The sequence below is a fragment of the Prionailurus bengalensis genome, chromosome A3, assembly GCF_016509475.1.
Source record: "Prionailurus bengalensis isolate Pbe53 chromosome A3, Fcat_Pben_1.1_paternal_pri, whole genome shotgun sequence".
Classification (NCBI taxonomy): Eukaryota; Metazoa; Chordata; class Mammalia; order Carnivora; family Felidae; genus Prionailurus; species Prionailurus bengalensis.
In genome coordinates, this window is record NC_057354.1 from 22,590,575 (window position 1) to 22,611,564 (window position 20,990).

A 20,990-nucleotide genomic window follows, 5' to 3' on the forward strand; every position below is an offset into this window, starting at 1 on the left:
ATGGAACAGTATCTAAGACAGACATAGTTCCACGGATCAGACTGTGTTAATAGACGCACCAGTAAATAACATTTACAGTGGTGTGGTAAGTGCTTTGGGATGGGGCACAGTGTGTACAGAGTCTTAGATGAGCCAAAAGAAGAAGGATTTAAGCCACACTTGGTTGGTTGGTAAAAGCTTATTTTAAGAAGGATTTAGAAGGTGAGACCTGAAGGATGGATGAGGAGTCACCTGGGTAAAGGGGGTGAAGGGGGGAGGCCAGAAGATGATCAAGAACATAGTACATTCAGGGAGGGGTCCATGGGATCTTGCATAGTCTTGTGGGCCAAGAGCAATGGAAGCCATTGAAGTGTTTTAAGCACGAGAGTGACATTCAAGTTTGTAGTTATAAAATTCACTAGAGTCGAAACTAGAATGGGTAGAAATAAGGATCCTTGGTAGAAATAGAGATGAATTTGAAGGCAAATAATGTTGACCTTGTACTATAAGATCTTCCAGATAGGAGTATCGTGGCAATTAAATGGCCACTTTTAGTAGCTCTATCAAGTCAGATCCAGAGTAGTTTGACAAATTTAATAGTGGAGACAAGATACAGAAGCTTTGGCAGAGCTAAATGAGCAGAGGATAGTGAGACAACAGCAGGAAGCTGCTACCACCTCTGGGGGTGGAGGTGGGAGCCCAGGTCTTGGGGCCACCCGCAGAAGCTAGAACCACAGAAGAGTCACGGCCACTGCTGCCAGTGCCAGAAGGGTTCAGGGGAGTAATACCCTCACTTCTCTGTCCTCCTCCCTTCCAGTCTTCCACCTGTGCCCCCCTTTGGCCAAACCTAACCAAAAGCCAGTAGGCAGGGGAGCTGGGAAACATACTTTATAAGAGGAGCTCCTGTTAAGGTAGCTCAGTCGGCTAAGTGACTTTGGCTCGCGTCATGATCTTGCGGTTTGTGAGTTCAAGCCCTGCATCAGGCTCTGTGCTGACAGCTCCCTCTGTCTCTGGCCCTCCCCCCTTCATGCTCTGTCTCTCTCTCTCTCTCTCAAAAATAAATAAGCATTAAAAAAAAAAGCAGATCCTGTTACATAGAGTAGAGCAGCAGAAAGGTGAAAAGTGGATCTGAGAGCACAGGTGCAAATGAAGAGCGTGTATTCTACCACAGACATTGTATTCCTAGTGCAGTAAAGGCTCTCAGAGTTCCTGTACCCTCATACACCCTAAGAGAATCTATGCACAAGTTCAAGAACAGTTTAGGATAGTCAGGTCTTAGAGGCCTTCTTAACTCATTTCTTTCAAGTCATAGTGTCACTTCACTTTGAGGTCATTCCTCATGGAATGGAATCTATGCTGATGGAATCTACAGTGGAATCTGTGCTGATGGGCCAAAGTTATAACTTTGCAGGAAAAAGTTCAAGTTCTGCACATATAAATTGCCCTTACCCCCCCTTAAAAAAGTTTTTTTTTATCGTTTATTCATTTTCAAGAGAGACAGCGTGAGTGGGGCAGGGGCAGAGAGGGAGGGAGACACAGAATCCAAAGCAGGCTCCAGGGTCTGAGCTGTCAGCACAGACCCTGACGCAGGGCTCAAACTCATGGACTGCAAGATTATGACCTGAGCTGAAGTAGGACACTTAGACACCCCTGTCCTTCCCCCTTTTGGGCCTCTTGTAGACCAGGACCATCTACTGCAGAGGGGAGTAAGCAGGAGAGGAGCAGGGACCCAGTGAAGTCCCTCTTTCCTGGAAAAACCAAGTTTGTGTTTCATGAAAGTGTATGAAGGGAGAGGGTCATAGAATGGGGGAGGGTGTTGCTTTTGGTCATCTTTGAAAAGAATAGGTCTGTTAGCTTTTTCTACAAAGGCTCTTACCTGCTTACGACTGCAGTGTTTCTACTTGGACCGAAGCACAGGGCATATATATAATTTGGGGTTTCCCAAGAGTACATTCGTCTAGAAGCAATCTGTCTGCAAGACAAGGATATGTGTACTGAGGATTTCCTCAAAATTATGAAAACTGGATTTTATTTGTTCCTGGTTTTTCTTTTCTTGACAGGATAGTGATGTTGTGGCCCCACTTATAACACCTCGAAAAGAGGAGTGGAAGAACCCGGATTCAGCCCAGAGCCCAGATCACTTACAAAAAGTGTCCAAATTTAAAACCCGGCTTTTTCCAGATGACTCTGTGTGACTGTTTGCAACCGATAGTTTACATAAAGTCCTCTTCCCCATCCCCCAACAGTATTAGCTAATTGAGGAAATTCGGTCATGAACTCTACAAATTTGTGACAACGAGTGCTTTTTACATTTTGAATGTACACCTATGCTGAAGCTAAGTAATTTTTATCCGAAGAAACAAAAAGGTGTTAGACAGCTCTGGCTGTACATGCTATATGGAAAGCATGACCTTGCCTATTTTAACATTAACTAAAGCCTCTCTTCTTTGTAGTCTATTCTCTTAGAATAATATTTTTTTTTATGTACTCTGAACTCTTATGACATAATGATTGTTTTTTGGTTTTTTTTTTAAAGTTTGGAAATGAGATAAAGTGCACATTGAAGTATGAAGTTGGGATTGTCATAAACAGCCATGGTTAAGAACAAAACATAAAATCCTAGCCCCTTGAGGAGGTACCCATCACCTTGAATTTGAGGAAAATTCTTCTTAAGTGATCTAAATATTAGTGAAAGACCTTCCCTCACCCTTTTAGCCAGGTTGGACTAGACAGTACATGAGGGTGACAAGTGAGTTCCACCTCTTGGGTGAGAGTCCTGATTAATTTATTAGAAATATCTGAGGGCTCTGGCCCCCTCTGAAATGGGACATAAGACTGCCTCTCAGGAGACCCCTATCCCCAGTGGCAGAGGGATTCCCCCAAACCAGGCTGTTCTCTGGGTCAGTTGCATGCAGCTCCAGACCCGGGCGGTTTCTTCGTCCTGATTACTCACTACCAATGTCCCGAGGTCTTTTTCACGATCACTGCTCAGCCTGGAGAAGGCTCCCCTCTGGCCTTCTCTCTGAATTTCCCTTGTGAGCTGATCAAAAGTTGTCACAGGAGCCTTTCTGAGGGCTACTCAGAGCTGGGACTTTGTTGTTGCTGGCTCAATGTGCATGTTACGAATTTCAGAGCAAAGACTGAGCTGCTTGGGATGAGATGAGTGATTATCCCCAGAATTCCAGGTCCCCCTTTGTAGCCCAGTATACCCACACTCGTTCTTTACCTCCTGTGCACCACTGTGGTTGAGCGAGGTCTGTGCAGAGGACACCCATCCCCACCTCCATATACACACAATTGCCAGTTCTGCAGAAATTCACCAGGGGTAAAATCTGGAGTTAGAGCCAATGCTGGTGGTAGCCAGAGGGTCCTGTAGATGCAGGGCAGTGGGGAATGGGAGTCAAAGTCCTTAACATCTTATGCTATAGACACTCCCTTACAAAAGCCTCCATGGCAGCCTGGGATTGGGGGGCCAGCCCTGGCTCCGGGCAAGAGTAAGTGGGAGGAAAGGAGGAACTCAGACCACAGGCCGGTACATTATCCACAGTCTTAAGAGTGCTGTAACCTTCCGCTATGTAACCAGATTCTGTTCTGTTGACCTTAGGGTGAAAAGTATTAGGAGTGTCTGCCATTCTGTATTACCACCACCACCCTCCTCCACCCCCCAGCAGATGATCAAGAGTTGACCCTCATTCATAGGAGAATAATTAAAACCCTTCCCACCTCCTCCACCATAGTGCTGTGTAGGTGGGGATATGCGGACATGTGGGGTCCTAGAAGCACAAGTGAAATCAGCCCTGGTACTGGGTCACATCTGTTTTGGCCAAGGTACCCCTAAAACATTCAGTGGGGGAGAACTATAGGGCTCAGACTTAGTGTATCCAGATCCAAGGTCAAGAATGTAATGTTTTTCTGCTAAGATTGTTTTATTTCTGCAACTCTTACCTTTAAATCATTGTGGTTTACTCTGGATTTTTTTAGTTTCAATATTGTATCATTTTGCTGAGAAATAACTTGAATCTATTTTGTTTGCATCCTTTACATATAAGTCAGCTGCACTTTATGCTCTTTGCAACTGTTTTAATTATCAGAACCATGTGCCATTTACAAGGTTAAATTTTTCTTAAGAAGCGCCTTCACTATTTGTATAAAAACTGAGGTTTTAACAACTTAACCTCTAGAGTTACTGAACTTTTGTCACCTTGAGAATGTTAAGTAAGAACTGCAAGTTTAAATGACTGGTTACTTCATTTGGGTGAGGGAAACAGATGCAATAAAGCTTCATGAATGTATCTTCATCTTGAAACCAAAGGTGTTTTCCTTCATGACATTCTCTTATGTGCCCAGTTTGGACCCTTTTGTACGAAGGAAATGTGTCTAGGAATCTACCCAAATGTTTCAACACTGTGTTGGGTTTGCAAAAGAGGGTATGATATTTAACAGGGCTTATGTCATCTGGTTTTCTGGCAGGAGGAAGAAATATGGATGTTTCTTCTTCTTCTTTTTTTTTTTAATCTTTATTTATTTTTGAGAGAGACAGACAGAGTGCGAGTGGGGGAGGGGCAGAGAGAGACGGAGACACAGAATCCAAAGCAGGCTCCAGCCTCTGAGCCGTTAGCACAGAGCCAGAAGCAAGGCTCAAACCCACAAACGGTGAGACCGTGACCTGAGCTGAAGTCGGACGTTTAACCAGCTGAGCCACCCAGGTGCCCCTGGATGTTTCTTCATTTACTGAGCTCTTGGGACAGGAAACGTATCTTTCCTCCTTTTTCACCTGCCCCAGAGATTCAACTTCTTTATCCACATAGGCATATTGTTCATTTGCTGCTTTCCCATCTTCCTCATGAAATTAGAGACTTGTAAGCACCTGGCACACTGACGGCAGGCAGAAAGCCCTCAATGTTCTAGAAAAAGGAACATGCTACTGGAGTCTTTATTAGTTTCGCCAGTTGAGCCCAGGTGTCTGTGGTTTGACAATATAAGTTAAAATAATTTCTAAAGCATACAGAATAGAATCCCATTTTTGTAAGATGTATATATCCATTGCCTAGAATGTTTGTGATTTGGGGGGTGGTTGAATTGTAGGGAGTTTTAATTAAAAAAAATTTTTTTAATGTTTGTTTATTTTTGAAAGAGAGAGCGAGACAGAGTGTGAGTGGGGGAGGGGCAGAGAATCTGAAGCAGGCTCCAGGCTCTGAGCCTCCGGGCTGTCGGCATAGAGCCCGATTCGGGGCTCAAACTCATGAAACCGTGAGATCATGACCTGAGCTGAAGTCGACGCTTAACTGGCTGAGCTACCCAGGCGCCCTAGGCAGTTTTAACTTTTTAAATGTCTTCTGGTTTTTCTACAATAAACATGTATTAATTGTATAATCTCTAAAAAGAAATTTCAGGGGGCACCTGGGTGGCTCAGTCAGTGGAACATGCAACTCTTGATCTCGGGGTTGTGAGTTTGAACCCTGTGATGGACATGGAGCCTACCTAATAAATACATAAAAAGAAATTTCATGAGGGACTTTGTGCTGCTCAGATGAGATGTGAGTGCATTTCACTCTTTCAGAGTCACATCCCCAGGAGAATATTGCTTGTTTCCATGACTGTCTTGGGTCCCCAGACCACAGGGAGGTTTGCTTACAACCACAGTCATCCAGGCTTCAGAGAAAATGGGCAGCCCTCTATAAGGAGGGTCTAGATGGCATTCATGAGCAAGTGTGAGCACTGGTTGCTTCAGGAAGCTTCCCACAATGGGGGCATCCGCTCAGGACCCAGGCCTCCAGTTCCTTGATGCAGAACTGCTCTCGCCGGGCCAACACCTCATTGTTGAAGGTTGCACAGGGGTGGCTTCCGCCGTGATACAAGTCTCCATCCAACCACAGTCCAAACTGGCCACTAAAAAGAAGAGGAAAATCTTGGCATGGCTCACTCCTGGAGGTTGACCTTCCAGATCCTCACCATCAGCCTTTGGCCACACCATGACCACAGCTCTGTTTTGACTATCTCATCTTCCCTTAAGCCGATTTATCCAGAATTGTTGGGAACTCCATATGTTGTTCCCCATAGGGCTTAGAGCATTTTTTTTTTACAGTTAAGTTATTTTAATAAACATATACAGTGGTATAACCATCACCACAGTCCGGGTTTAGAACATGTGGAACATTTTAAAGATGGTAATGCTTAACCAAAGGAGTGAATCTTAAGGCATGGACTCAACCCCCAAAACACATCCGAAAGCATTCGTTCTGATCCCCTCATTTGACAGCAAACCAGGCTGGGGCTGGAAAGTGGGCTACCGATTGCAAATCAGCGATGGCTGCTGTGTTCTTCTCCAAACTGGCTTGGGGGGGGGGGGGGGCTCTTCAGGCAATTGGGAGAGCAAAGAATTTGCCTGCTACTAATCCAACAATGCTCTCATCTTTGCCCCCAGGGTAAGATTTTACTCTGCCTGAATGTGGAGTTCTCACCAGGGGTAAGACTAACCTCTTCTTCCTAACCCACTCATCCCCCTCAGCATGCACGCTCGCACGCTGGGTTCCTGGGCAGAGGCCTGCCTTCCCCCGATGAGTTATGTTCCTTGAGATTATGGGGCTGACAGGCACATGTAAGGCTCACCTATCCCTGGACTCCAGCCTCATCTGAACATGCGGAATGCTGTTCCCCAAATCACATACATTCAGACTAGGCTGTCACCGACTATAAACACATGCCATTCTTTCCTCTCGGTGTTTACTTAAAGTAGGTTTGACGAGTTTGGCTGGGAGACTGGGCAGCACCTGGGAAGTGTTGAAGGGAGAGGCCTGGAAGTTAACCACCAGCCTCATTTTGTCTGGGGCAGCCTTGCCCAGTATTTCCAGATGGGAGAGGGACCAGAACACAGACTACCCCAAGACTCCAGAGTCGGGGAAGACTGAGACACGCACCTGCCACTGCCCATCATCAGTGAATCCAAGTCTCCTTTCACAAAGAAAGAATTCCTTCCTGTCCACTTGAAGACCTGGGGTGACAGGAAATGCTAGGTTACTGAAGAGTCCTGCCCTTGCAGTTTGACTCCACACCACTGGGGGGCAGTCGTTCCATCGTGGACGGAACAGAACATCCAGGCCCAAGCCCCAGCTAAACAACAGGAAGTACCCCTGGCCCCTAGACTCTTGAGATTTCTTTACATTTTTCCCCAAGGGGGCTCACCTCCTTTTGCCTTCCGGTCTGAATTCCCACAACCCAAAGCCCGTCTGTTCTAGGGCAGACCAGAACTCTCTGAAGCATCCTATTTCCAAATGGAGAGAGGAGGGGGAAGGTCCAGGTCAGGAGCTGGGCCCTGATCCTGCCATCCACTGTTTGCTCACCTCTCACTGCAGCCTGCCCTGTGCTGCCTCACACTCCCGTTCCTCAGCAAGACTTGTGGGCCCCACCCCAAAGAGACATCCAGACTACTCCCATTTCTGTCCTGTCCTTCTCCACTCTTGCCCACCCAATCCACACCACAGTCACTCCTCACTCACTCACAGCCTCCTAAAGCATCCCTGCTTCCACAGTCACCCGCCCACAGCCCATCTTCACACAGAAATGTGATCGGATAGTATTCCTCTGCCTAAAGCCTCCAAGGGCTGCCCATTGCAATGGGAATAAAATCCAACTCCTGGCTGGAGCTGACAGCCCAGGTTTCAGCAGGATATCCTTTCAGCAGGATAGCAGATCCCTGCTTTCCTCTCTGACCTCTTCTCCCCCTTATTGACCACACTTCAGCTACCCTTGCCTTGCTGTCCCTGGGATACCCAGAGCTATTCCTGCTTTACGACCTTCACACTTGCTGACCCCTCTACTGAGAATGCTCTTCCCCCAGATCCTTAATTGGCCCACTTCTCATCTTTCAGACCAAATGTCATCCCAGAGAAGTTTCCTGGATCACCCTGTCTAAAGTAGCCCTTCCTCCCACACCCTGTGTCCTTTTCCTCAGCATTGACCACCCTTTGAGGTGACCCTCTCCATATGCCAATGTCCCAATGCCTGCCCCACTAACATGTAAGCTCTGTGAGGGCTGTCTTGATTCCCAGCAGTATTCCCAAGACATGGCATAGATATCTGTTGAATGAATGAATTATTCAAGAGTCAATTTGGCTAATAAAAATATTTTTAGAGGGCCACAAAGGTATAGCATATTACGGCCTGAAATTAGTTGTTCAAAATATTCTATGAGCAACCAAAGGGTTTTTAGCAAGAAAATAGATTAATAAAAATAAGCGTGGGCTCAGAAGAGGTGAGATAATATTAACAAGTGACCATGAGAAGACAGAACCATTCAATTCCTCCTCTACTTTCATCGAAGAATGTGACCTTCAGACTTGAAGGAGTAACATAAACATTGGTACAGAAGAAACTAAGACCATGTTCATGGGCTGTTTGGAATCACCATCAAGGAGCCACTGGGAATTCATAAAGAACACAAGAGGTGCCAAACGACCAAAGGTAGGTAAAGATTACCCAGGTTTTAAAAAAACAGGATTCCATGGCAGGAGACTGTGAAGACAGCCCCTGTAACAAAAATTCATTTCATTCAACAAAATTTTTAAAGCATTTAGTACCAGGCACTGTTTTATGTTCTGGGTAAAATGGTGACTGTAATAGACAGAATTTCTTGCCCTCACGGGACTCCCATTCTAGCAGGCAGGGGCAGGTAACTAAGTAAAATATGCTAGGTGGTGACAAATGCTAAGGATAAAAAAGTAGATAAGGACAAAAAAGGGTTTCCAAGGAATAGAATGTTGTAAATTTAAATTAGTTGGTCACAGAGGGCCTCTCTGTGATAGTGACATTTGAGCAGAATCCTAAAGGAGGTGAGAGCTGAGCCATGTGGTGATCCAGTAGAAGGCAAGCTAGGCAGAACAGCATGTGCAAAGGCCCTGAGGTGGGAGCAGGCCTGCATGTTTAAGGACCAGCTCAGAGCTCATTGTGGCTAGAGCAGAGTGAGGGAAAGGAAAAACAGCAAGAAACAACATAAGAGAGAGGCCAGAAAATGTAGGACTTACAGGTTATTATAAAGACTTCAGCTTTTCTCCAAGAAAGGAAGCCATTGGCAGGTTGAAGCCAAAGAGTGACATGCTCTGACTTACCTTTTTAAAAGGAACACTCTAGGTATTGTGATGACTGAGGTGGAAGCAGAGAGACCTGTTAGGAGGCTATAGCAGGAACAAGGACAAGTAATGATGGTGGCTTGAACCAGGTGACAGCAAAGGACATGGTGAGAAGTGGTGGGTTCTGAATACAGACAGAGAAGGCAGAGCCATCAGGATTCACTGACAGCTCAGACGTAGGATGTGACAGAGAGGAGTCAAGGACTCAAAAACTTTTGGTCTCAGTAGCAGAAAACATGGAGGTGCCATAACTTCACTGGGGAAGATGGCAGGACAAGCCGATTTTAGCGGGAAAGTCAGGAGCTCGGTTTTGGACAGGTGAGGCTCGCAATGCCATGTCGGAGGTCCAAGCAGAAATGCTGGGTACTAGTTGGATATATGTCAGTTTGGAGTCCAGGGGCAGAAGCTATCAGTACGTGGATGGCATGGAAAGCAGTGAGAATGGACGAGACGTTGAAACAAACAAGGGTAGACAAGAGTCAAGAACCAAAAACTGAGTTCTGGGCCCCTGTGATGTTAAAAGGTTTGGGAGAGGAGGAGCCAGCAAAGGATTCTGCCAAGGAGTTATCAGTGCAACAGGAGGAAAATCCTAGAACTTTAGAATTCTAGCATGTGAATACAGGAAGGCAAGTAGTAATTAGAATCCAGCATGGGTTAACGGTGAACTGCAGACCCCTTTCCTGTTTCCTGGAAAGAGTACCAGGCTGGCTGATAGAGGCAATGCAATAGATAGAGTGTGTTTTGCCTGTAGCAAGGAGTCCAGAGCTCCTTGTGACCTACTTGTCATGTGCTCAAGTAATCGCTGAGTATATGTGTAGGTTCTCGGTCCATTCATGGGAGGAGAGATCTCTAACAGCAAACAAAAACACTTGGAACTGGTTCTTTATCCACTGAACAAATATTTCATGAGGGCATGCTATGCCAACGCAGAGGGCTATGCCCTCCCTCACACTCTGACCCCCTACCCATTCGCCTGTTGGGTTCCTAAATGGGCATTGCCTTCTTTCCAATTACTGTGCCTTTGCACGTGCTCCAAGAAGACTTTTCCCTATGCCCTCCATCACCTGGTGATCTTCTGTTTGTCCATCAAGACGCAATGCAAGAAGCTCCTCCTCTGGGAAGTCTCCTTTGATCTCCCCACCTCCACTTCATCCATGTGCTTCTCCTTGGGGTGTCTTCCACAGCACTGATCACTCTAAATTGTACTCATCTCTCCTCTGCAAGCCTGAGAGCATCTCAGGGCAGAGAACTTCGGACATTTAGAGAGGTAGTGTAGTGCTGTGGCTGAGTTTCAAGCTCCGGGGCCTGTTCCTGCATCGCATCCTCACTACCGACTGGCTGTGTGAGGTTGAGCAAGTGACTCAACCTCTCTGTGCCTCAGTTTCCTCAACTGTAAGATGGTGCTGATAATAGTATGTACCTCATAAGAATGTTGTCAATCGAATGCACGAATTTGTGAAATGAGATTAGAAACTAATCTGGGCTGACAGCTCAGAGCCTGGAGACTGCTTCGGATTCTGTGTCTCCTTTTCTCTCTGCCTCTCCCCCACTCGCACTGTTTCTCTCTCTCTCTCAAAATAAGTGAACATTAAAAAAAAATTTTTTTTTTAGGGTAGTGTCGTCTTTCATGCCAGGCATGCAGTGCTAAGTAGTTTTGTTCACTAAATAGTCCAGAGATGGAAAAGCTTTAGATGGGAGGGGTTGGGGACAATTCCCCTTCCTCCTTCAAAAGCCCTGCTCTCTGGCAGCAAGTGCCATATGACAACACCAGTCATCTTGTCTCTGCCGGTCACCCACCTCCTAGTCACCAGTCACCATTAATTAGAGGCATGAGCTCTGGCTCACCATCCTCTCCTCCTTCCTAATTTCTGCCTTTGTCTTTGGTGAACTTTGCCATCCACACGGACCCATCCAATGGCTGCCCTCAGCTCCTCTCCTCTTCCTCTCAAGGGCTTTTCTTATACCCACCTCAGCCACTGTCCCTTACGGTCACAGCCAGGAACCTTACCAGTCTGTTTCCAACGTCCCTCGCTCTGTGTCTTATATTCCAACACACTGTCCCACTTGTGTCATTGCCCCAAGTCTCTGACCTCAAGGCCACTTCTCATCTGTTGTTTTCATCTTTGCCTCATTGTCCTTCAGCCTCCCTGGCTTCCCTTCCCCCACCGATCCTGTAGGTTCTGTGGTCCATTTTGTATTTTCACTCCCTTCAACTTCTGCTTCCCTCTCTCCCTCTGTCAAACCAGCTTGGCCAAAGTCCCATCCTGGATGAGCCCTCCCAAGGACTCTGTCCATGCCTCAACCCGAGGACCTGAATGCAGCTGGAGGAAAACACGTGCCCAAGTGACTGGCTTGCCTTTACACTGACACTCCCCGCCTCCAGTTAATGCTACGTAGCTGTACTTATGCTTGTCTGGTTCTCTCTCACAGGCCTCCCTCTCCACTCCTGTGATGACAACTTGATACTTTCTCTCTGCTCAACCTTCACACTTCTCCATCCTCACTCTTAGTTGATGACCTCACCCCACACTTCATAAGAAGACTGAAGTCATCGGATGTGTCTGTCTTCGTCTTCCTACCTGCACACCCACAGATCTACCTGCACTTGGACCCATCTTGTCTTTGCAGCCTGCATCTGGTGAGCAACACGCCTCTTCCTCTCTGAGCCAGTCCGTGGCTGCCAGGGATCTACTGAGCCCTTTTAAGAAATGAAATTGGGCAACGCACTGCCCACCACTGCCTTCTGGGAAAGATAGATGGATACCAGGCATCCCAGCATAGGGAACGGATCTGGGAGCCAGTAGGACCCCAGGATCTTTGTCATAAGTCCTCCTTCCCCCCTCTCTAGAAGGTTGGGAATATTACCTTCAGCTGTGGGGAGAAGGAGAAGAGGAATGTCTCTCCAGTACCATAGAAGCCTTTGCTGAGTCGAAGAGCCGAGGAGGAGAAGGCCCCAAACATCTGGAAAGCAGAAGAGCTTGAAGTTGCAGCTGGAAGGGAGTGGAGGTCCTCTGGCAACCCCGCTCTCCAGGCTTGGTAATATAGGCTCATCCTAGTAGGGCCCCGGGGGAGCCTGGGACAGAGCTGGGGGATGGAGAGGGCCCCAGAGCCCATCAGTGTGTCCCTTCCCTTAACACTCCCCAAGGAAGAGCCCTTGCTGGTGTCCTCCTCCTTTTTCTTAAATGTACTTATTTTGTATATGTAATCCTTGTAGAAAAGTATTAGAAGTTATAGACAAGCAGAAAGAAAATATGAAGCCATCCCAAATCCCCCTCTGCTCCCCAAGATAACTATTCTTAACATTTTTGTACATTTCCTCCCAGCATCTGTTTAATACCAGTGTGTGTATTCTTATACAGAAAACCAGATCCTATAGTACATCTGTTTGGTTTTTTTTTTAAGTTTTATTTATTTAGGTAATTTCTACACCCAACGCGGGATGTGAACTCATGGCCCTGATATCAAGAGTCACATGCTCTTTCAAATGAGCGAACCGGGCACCCTGTACATTGTTTTGTAAGCTGCCTCCCCCCTTCACTTTTCTTCATAAAACTCCAAACATCCAAAAAAAGTAAAAGTCTGGCACAGAATACCCTCCATGAGGATTTAAAACTGTAAATGTGTTTGCCATATTTGCTTTCTCTCTCCTTATATTTTTTTGGTGTCCTGTTTGAAATTGTAGGTATTATAACCTTTTACCCCTACATAGTTCAGCTCCAAGAATGGGGACCTTCTCATGTATAACCACAATACTGTCATCTCACCTAATAAAATTAACAGCAATTTCATAATATTATCTAGTATCCAGTTCATAATACATTTTCTCCACTGGCCCAAGAGTGCCTTTCATATCCTGCTTTACAAACAAAAACTTGGGGGGCACCTGGGTGGCTCAGTCGGTTGGGCGTCCGACTTCGGTTCAGGCTATGATTTCGCAGTTCGTGGGTTCAAGCCCCGCGTCAGGCCCTGTGCTGACAGCTCGGAGCCTGGAGCCTGCTTCAGATTCTGTGTCTCCCTCTCTCTCTGCCCCTCTCCGCTTGCACTCTGTGTGTGTGTCTCTCTCTGTGTCAAAAATAAATAAACATTTATGGGGTGTCTGGGTGGCTCAGTCGGTTAAGTGTCCGATTTCGGCTCAGGTCATGATCTCACGGTTCGCGAGTTCAAGCCCCGCGTCAGGCTCTGTGCTGATAGCTCAGAGCCTGGAGCCTGCTTTGGATTCTGTGTCTCCCTCTCTCTCTGCTCCTCCCCCATTCGCGCTCTGTCTCTCTCTGCCTTTCAAAAATGAATACATGTTAAAAATAAATAAATAAATAAATAAATAAATAAACATTTAAAAAAATTTTAAACAAAAACTTGAGGGGTGCCTGGGTGACTCAGTTGGTTAGGTGTCCGACTCTTGATTTCAGCTCAGGGCATGATCTCACAGTTCATGAGCTCAAGCCCTGCATCGGGCTTGTGGCAACACAGAACCTGCTTGGGATTCTCTCTCTCCCTCTCTCTGCCCCTCCCCTACTTGCTCTCTCTCTCTATCTCTGTCTCTGTCTCTCTCTCTCTCAAAAATAAATAAACATTAAAACAAACAAACAAACTTGGGGCACCTGGCTGGCTCAATGGGTGGAGCATGCAGCTCTTGATCTCAGGGTTGTGAGTTCAAGCCCCACATTGGGTGTAGAGATTACTTAACAAATAAAAATAAAATCTTAAAAAACAAAAAAATGAAAACAAAACCTTAACACTTTTAATAGCTATGACTCTACATCATTTTTCTTACCAGCCCTTGGCAATGTTTCACTATGTAGCGGGACCATAGCTCACTTAGCCCCTTGTGGAATAGTTGGTGGACTGCAGGTTTTCACTCTCATACACTGTGTTGAGGGGCAGAGGCAGGATCATCGGGAGGCAGCCATGGGGAGTAGGTTTTGACTTAACATAAGGAACAACTTCCTCCTAGTCACTGGCATTCAGCCAAGGGGCTCCATCCTGAAGAAGTGAGCTCTCTGGCCTTGAGGTGGAAAGTCCTGGATCAGCATCTTGAGGATGTTAGGAACTCCTGCCTACGTGAGGGTCCTCAGAGACCCATGAGATCCCTCCCAGCTCTAACATGTTCCTTCCACAGAAGAGCAGTTGAAACCAGCTTTTATCCTCTCCACTACCCCATCTAGAGAGCCTGCCAGAAGTCTCCTCTTGGTGAGACCACCTGGATTTGAGACAGCGCCCTCCCCAGGTCCCTGCTGTGAAATGCAGGCGCTTACTGTGGCTTCCTCCTCACTGGCCGGCTTTCTCTCTTAGCCCCTCTAATCCATTCTCCCACCAGCAGGGGGGTGTTTTCAAAGCGTAAATGGATCATTAAGGCATAGATACCCCACTTAAAATGTCTTCCTAGTTATTTGCTTAACTCCTGACCCTGCCTCCCTATTAGGCCTGTAGCTCCAAGAGGGCTGGAACCACTTCTGTCCTGACCTTGGTCTAGTCCGTGTTTAAGCTGGCACAGAGAAGGTGCTTAGTATACACGTGTTGAAGGGATGAATTAGGGAATGAAGGGGGGAAGGAATGGCTCTGAGCAATGTAGGTGTCACTGTCATCATCAGTGTCCATTATAAGTGACTTGGGCTATCACCTCTGCCTCTAGCCCCTGAGGCTGCCCTGGGGCAGGGCCCACTGTGTGCGGTTGGGCACCCCCAGAACTTCAAGTTGGGGCCCTGGCCCAGCTCACCTGCCCGTCCTGGTCCCTCAGCACCAGCAGCACTGGCCCACTGTGGCCTTCCATCTGCCTGTAAAGGCTCCGCAGGCTGAAGCCATTTCTCGACGTACAGAAGGCCAGGCTCCAGGAATGTCCGGTGACTCTTGGGGGGAGGTGGAGGCTGAGCTAGAGACAGGGCTGGAGGTGAGCGATGGATCCACGTCCTGCCCCACGCCTCCCACCATATCTCTGGTACTCCACTCACATGGGCATGGTGCTTTACAGGTGACAGAGGAGTTTACTGTTTCCAAGGGCTCATTACCAGCCTTCAGAGAGAGGGATTATTATTCCCATTTTACGGTTGAGGAAAATGAGGCTCAGGGAGGTGAAGCAAGTTGCCTAAAGCCCACGCAGGGAGTAAGTGGCAAAGCCAAGATTTGAACCAAGGTGAGGTCTCCCTCGGGGCCCTCTCCCTTTGGTCACCTTGGTCTCTAGAGGCTGGAGAATAGATGAGATGCTGAACCCCTTCCCCTAATCCACCCTACCTCATCCTTCCACTCCCATCCCAGCTTTGGGACATAGCAGGAGTGACCCCAGGTGTCCCTGGACCTGGCTGGGGTAGAGCAGGAGGGTGAGACCCTCAGGCTTCTCGCACTGTGCCCGAACCTGCCTCATCTCTGAGGTTCCCAGAACCTGGCTGGCTTCTGCCAGCTGGGGCTCCACAGGATCTTCAGGAACAGGAGCTGAGAATGGGGCCGGGGCTGTCTCCTCTTCCTCACCCTCTTCCACAGACAGAGTGTCCTCCACCCGACTGGGCTGTGAAGACACAAAGAACCCTGGTGAGTTGAGGGACAAGGAAACACCAGCTTCCATGTCTCCGGAGCCCGAGAGCTTCAGCTGCCTCATCACCCCTGCCCAGGGCTCTGCAACCGGCAGCCCAGCCAGAGAAGGCTGGTGCCCATGACAGACAAGTCTGCCCCTGCCCGTATCCGGCTTTTGCCTCTGGCCTGCCGAAGGTCAGAGGTACGTGTGGCCATCCGATGTGGCCATGGGTGCTATGGTTTTCTGCATGCTCCAGATCCAGAGGATCAAGTTCTAAGCTCAGGGGCAGGAGAGAAGCGCTGGTGGCCGCCCAGCCTGGCCCTGGGAGCTACATCTGTGTGCGTCTGCACGTGGAATAATCATCCTAACACCACCAATACCGATAGTGGCTGATATTGATCAGCACACACTGGGTGAAGTGCTTTTGCTGTGCATGACCTCCCTGTATTTTTCCCAAGAATCCTAAGAAGAAGGTACTCCTTACTGGCCTTATTTTACTAAGAAAGAAAATAAGGGTCAGAGGCTTCCCTGTCTGCCGGGGAGAGACAATGCGTGTAGTAGGTAAGTTCGTGCGGGTTTGTGTAAGATGTGCGCTCGTCCGTGTGAACGGGTGCATTGGCTCCACATAGACCTGTGTGGGCAAAGCAGTGGGAGGAGATGTTGAATAACCGTGTGTGTTTACCTGTCAATGTGTTTGTGAGTCGGGATTGTATCAATATGTGTGTGTGTCAGTGTGGATGTGTGTGGGTTTATGCATTCATTCAGTTACGCTTCCACTCTGTACCGGAGTGGACGTTGGAGCGTGCGCGTGTGTGTGGGTGTGTAAACGTGTGCGTGTGTAAACGTGTGCCTGCACACGGTGACTTGGGGGAATTTTTGTTAGAAAGAGAGTCCTCCCTGAGGATGAGAAATGACCAGGACGCCGCTTTGCTATTCCCCAGGTTCAGGCCTGGGGAGCAGGTCCTAGCTGGGTGGGGCTTCTGGACAGAGCTCCATCTGGCTGGAGACAGCCGTCTGTGCTCCTTAGGGTCTCCGGACCAGGGGGTGGGTATCAAGGCCCCTGGTTCCTGAGCTCTGAACTCCGGGCCAGCTGAGGAGGGACTTGGGAGGGGGGCACATCACACCTGCCTCCAGTGCTAGCCCAGATCCCATCCCGCCAGAGATCTGGCCTCCCGCACCTTTGCTGACCTAACCCCCCAGCCCAAGCCGGGCCCCTTACCAGCCGAGTGTAACGCCAGCGGAGACCTTTCATTCTCCTGTCCGAGCCCAGCCGCTGGCAGTAAGAGTCCTTAGCCGTCACAGGGGAGAAAGCACTGCTGGGAGAGGCCTAGAGGTGAGAGGGAGAGGCCTGGGGCACACCCTGCTAGCTTCAGGCCACCCAGCTGCCCTTTGCTCCCTCTCACCTGTCACTCCCAGGATGAATTGTCGCTGGGTGGGTCTATGAGGTCAGCTACCCTCGGCATTCAAGGCCTCACTTGCAGTTTGTGACTCACACACATTAACCATACATGGTAAATTCTAGCTGTGATTCCCTTCCTCCTCCCTGCCCTTCTGGCAGCTTGGCCTAGGGATTATGGCCCTTTGGGCAGATGCTTGAGCTCCAGGCTGGGGGTCTGGAACTCCTGGTTCTCTTTCTGACCTTGGTTAAGTCCCTTGTACCCTTGGGCTTCGGTTGTCCCACATGAAACATGTTGGACCAGGTTATCTCAGAGACCCTCACAATACTGACTGCCAGGTACTTTTAAAGCCAATGAGTATATCAGAACAGATGCTCAAAGGAGCCAACCCTAAACCAGAAGAACAAATCTTGAAAAACAAAAAACAGGGGTGCCTAGGTGGCTCAGTTGGTTAAGTGTCCAACTTCTGCTTAGGTCGTGATCTCACGGTTCATGAGTTTGAGCCCTGCGTCGGGCTCTGTGCAGAGCCCGGAGCCTGCTTGGGATTCTGTGTCTTCCTCTCTCTGCCCCTCTCCCACTTGCACACTGTCTCTCTCTCCCTCTCTCTCAAAAATAAATAAACATTTAAAAAAATTTTTAAATAGATACATTTTTAAAAAATCTTCATTTTTCTAATTTAAAAAGACATGTTAATTATAGACATTTTGAGGAATCTAGAAAAGAATAAAGCAAAATACAAAAATATTCATAATTTCATCTCTCAGGGATACACTCTCTACCCGTAAGGTATTTTCCCCATCTTTTTCACTTATTTAATATACATATATATACACACTTTCATAAATACATCATACCATGTATATTTTATGAAGTGGCTTTTCCACTTAACAAATGAGAATTTTCCAATGACATTCAGTACCTCTTGAACACACGATTTTTAATGGTTACATATTATTTTATCATAGGATACATATCATTCATTCCTCAACTGTTGGACATTTTGTTTACTTCTCATTTTCTGTAATGATAAGCAAAACTGTAATGAAATTCCCTGTTCATTAATCTGATTATATCCTTTATGATAAATTTCAAAAGTTGACCGCTGAGTCAAAGGGCATGCACTGAGTTCTTGATAATGTTTCCAACAAGGCTTCCCAGTGCTTAAAGCCGACCCATCTCAAGGCATCTTTAGGGAAGCTCAGGGTAATGTATTTCTGATCATCAATCACAGATAAAGAAATTACCACTCACAAAGGGAAGAGACTTAGCACAGCCACACAATAGTATAACACGGAGGTTACAAGTACGGGCTCTCGAGTCAGGGAGTTCAAATCCTGGTTTTGCCGCTTACTTGCTATGTGACCCTGGGCAAGTTACTTAACATCTCTGTGCTTCGGTCTCCTGTGAAATACTAATATCCACCACACAGGGCTGTTGTAAGAGTAAATGAAGATAATGCCCGAGGAACTAGGATGCTGGGGCGTCTGGGGGGCTCAGTCGGTTAAGCGTCCAACTCTTGATCTCAGCTCGGGTCATGATCTCAGGGTCGTGAGATGAAGCCCCGTGTCGGGCTCCGTGCTGAACGTGGAGCCTGCTTGGGATTTTCTCTCTGCACCCCGCTCCCCCAAGAACTAGGATGCTGAGCCCAGCCTCCATTACCAATTTGGTGAGATAAGCCACAGTGGCTGGTGTTTCATAGCACTGGGTAAATGACAGTGCTTTTTGCCTTTCCCCCACACTGCCTCTGAGAAGTCCAGGGCTCAAATTCCAGACAAGTGGCCACTTAGGCTCCACCTGGGCTCCTCTGGGACAGATCGTCACTCCATCACTCAGTGTGTGGAAGAAGTCGCTCAGTGGGGAAGAAAACGGCAGGAACTGTGGAAGAGTGTACTCACGCTGCAGAACCTTGGCTTCTGGCAACCTCCACCAGCCTGTCCAGCCCGATGGTTTCCTTAGTGCATCTCCCAGACTCTCCCCAGACAGAGGGCCACTTCCAGAACCAACTCTTCCACTCGGAAGTCTGTCCGAAGCAGCTTTAGCTCGGCACCCTGGTCCCCCAGCGGTGGCTGGCACGTCTGCCCCAGTCGGGCTCGAGGCCCTCCTCCCCGGCTCTTATACCTCCCCAGAGGGCGGCAGGTCCTGGCCCTGTGCCCGCTCCCGTTCCAGTTGGGAAGCCTGGCAGTGATTATCGTCCATCAGAAACTCAAATCCCATAAACACACACAAACAAGACCTTGTCACCCTCTGGCCCCAGCTCTGCCCTCACCAGCCCAAAGAGAGGGAGGACAGTGAACTTCTTGGCTCGTAAACTCCTCTTACCACACCTATGCCTGAAGCCCACCACTAGGAACCTGTCTTTATTGGGTACAGACGCTATAAGAAAAGGCAATGCTGTGGGATTCTCCATCCACCACCCCATGTTGTAGGGTTCTGCCCTGATACTCCCCGATCTCAGATAGGGCGGTGATTCTTTCCTCAGTGGCCTGTTGTGAAAGTAGGTGAGATCACGCATGGGAAGCCCAGTGCTTGGCACACAGTAGGTGCTTTGTCCACATGGGCTGCCTTTCTGTCCCTGGCTCACAGTAGGATTCAGTGAATGCTGTGTTGTTGAATCACAGAACCCCAAGTTGGAAGTGGCTTCAGCTGACCCCAGAACAAGCAGTCTCCAGCCAGGGCAGTATCCCCTGGAAAGTATGTCCACCAAGTGGTCTCCTGGCCTCTACTGGGTGGGTGAGCCCACTGGCTCAGGTGGCCCACTTCATTCTCACACAGCTAAAAGAGATCCCCACTGCTGGGCTTTGTGGAGGGGACTTGAGTTCCTATCAGGTCTCCTGGGACAATGCCCCCTCCAGGAAGGGGGGGATGAAGAACAGACTTGTATTATGGGGAAAACAGGCAAGTGAAGGGGCCCTGTTGCTACCTCAAACATGGCTGTTGCAATATGTGTTTAAACTATAAATGGTTCAGGGGTCACACGTCTGGCTCTCCCAACCTTATTTCCCCCATGCTCCATACCCGAACCATTGGGCACTGGGCACTTTGAGAAGCCAGTGAGATTCACCTTGCTGTCCCATTCTTTGTCCTCATGTCCTGGAAAACCTAGCATGTGACCTGTCAGGAGCACCAGTTGCCAATAAGAGGCCCCTAAAAGCTTCTTGATGGGATTCTCGGTGCCAGAGTGCCAGACATCCCAGCCCTGCCTCCAAGCTTGCCTTTTCCTTTCTTTTCCAGACCACACGCCGCCTCTTTCAGAACTCTGATATCCTTGCCAGGAAACAATTTGAATGTCCAGGAAAAAGGGGGAAAGGTTAAGTGACCCTTGGAACATCCACTCTGTGGATTTTTTCTAAGTATTAAAAGTAATGTTTGTAAAGAGTTTGTAAATGAGTGGGGAAATGCCTCTGCTGTCCTGGGGAGCAGGAGAGGGGAGGAGCAGAAGAGAGGGGGACAGAGGATCCCAAGAGGGCTCTATGCTGACAGCTGCGAGCCCAATGCAGGGCTTGAACTAATGAACCGTGAGATCATGATCCTGTTAAGTGAAAAAAGGCAGGGAGGACGTGCCGCGTGGTTTCAGCGATGCAAAATACACCTGAGGACTTTAGGAGAAAAATAATCAGGGTCCCTTCTAGAAAACTCCCCATGTTTGCTGCACGGACTGGCTTCACTTTGAACCTCAGGTAGCTTCCTACGATGGCCTGACACACCCCCTCGCGTGTCCTGGGAAATCTGATTTCTGTTCTCTGAGATCTAGGTCTGTGCCCTCCTTGGTCTCCTCACTCTCACCTGGCGACTTAATTCTCCACCGAGAAAACAGAAGCCAGCTGTCAGCCGTCCCCTCACCTTCCCGACAGAAGCCCCTGCATCTCATCCATCTCTTCCATCCTTCCTCCAGGACGACAGAGAAAAGGCCCTCGCTCCGTTCAGAAGCCAGGCCCCTATCACTGGATCCATCTGTCTCCCCTTTTCCATCCCGGCTGCGTCCATCTC

The 20,990-nt window shown here is 48.2% G+C and overlaps 2 protein-coding genes and 1 long non-coding RNA gene across 3 annotated transcripts in view; 2 read left to right on the forward strand and 1 right to left on the reverse strand.

Moving 5' to 3' along the window:
* Window positions 1-2,473, forward strand: part of SAMHD1 (SAM and HD domain containing deoxynucleoside triphosphate triphosphohydrolase 1) — a 46,263-nt gene extending 43,790 nt beyond the window's left edge. Inside the window, 1 exon segment of the mRNA XM_043602421.1 lies at window positions 2,040-2,473. Within this exon segment, the coding sequence (XP_043458356.1) occupies window positions 2,040-2,174 (135 nt within the window). The 3' untranslated portion in view covers window positions 2,175-2,473.
* A 3,167-nt stretch (window positions 2,474-5,640) lies between these two features.
* Window positions 5,641-17,476, reverse strand: TLDC2 (TBC/LysM-associated domain containing 2). The gene is made up of 6 exons (XM_043602422.1): window positions 16,826-17,476; window positions 15,451-15,600; window positions 14,818-14,970; window positions 11,970-12,065; window positions 6,897-6,970; window positions 5,641-5,868 (listed from the first exon to the last, which is right to left on the reverse strand). Exons 1-6 carry the CDS (start codon window positions 16,856-16,858, stop codon window positions 5,679-5,681), a joined length of 696 nt encoding a protein of 231 aa, XP_043458357.1. The 5' UTR covers window positions 16,859-17,476; the 3' UTR covers window positions 5,641-5,678.
* LOC122496306 lies at window positions 6,967-12,900 on the forward strand. Its single transcript, XR_006300758.1, has 2 exons — window positions 6,967-8,439; window positions 11,535-12,900. It is a non-coding gene; the product is annotated as an uncharacterized LOC122496306 (long non-coding RNA).
* Window positions 17,477-20,990: the final 3,514 nt, after the last annotated feature.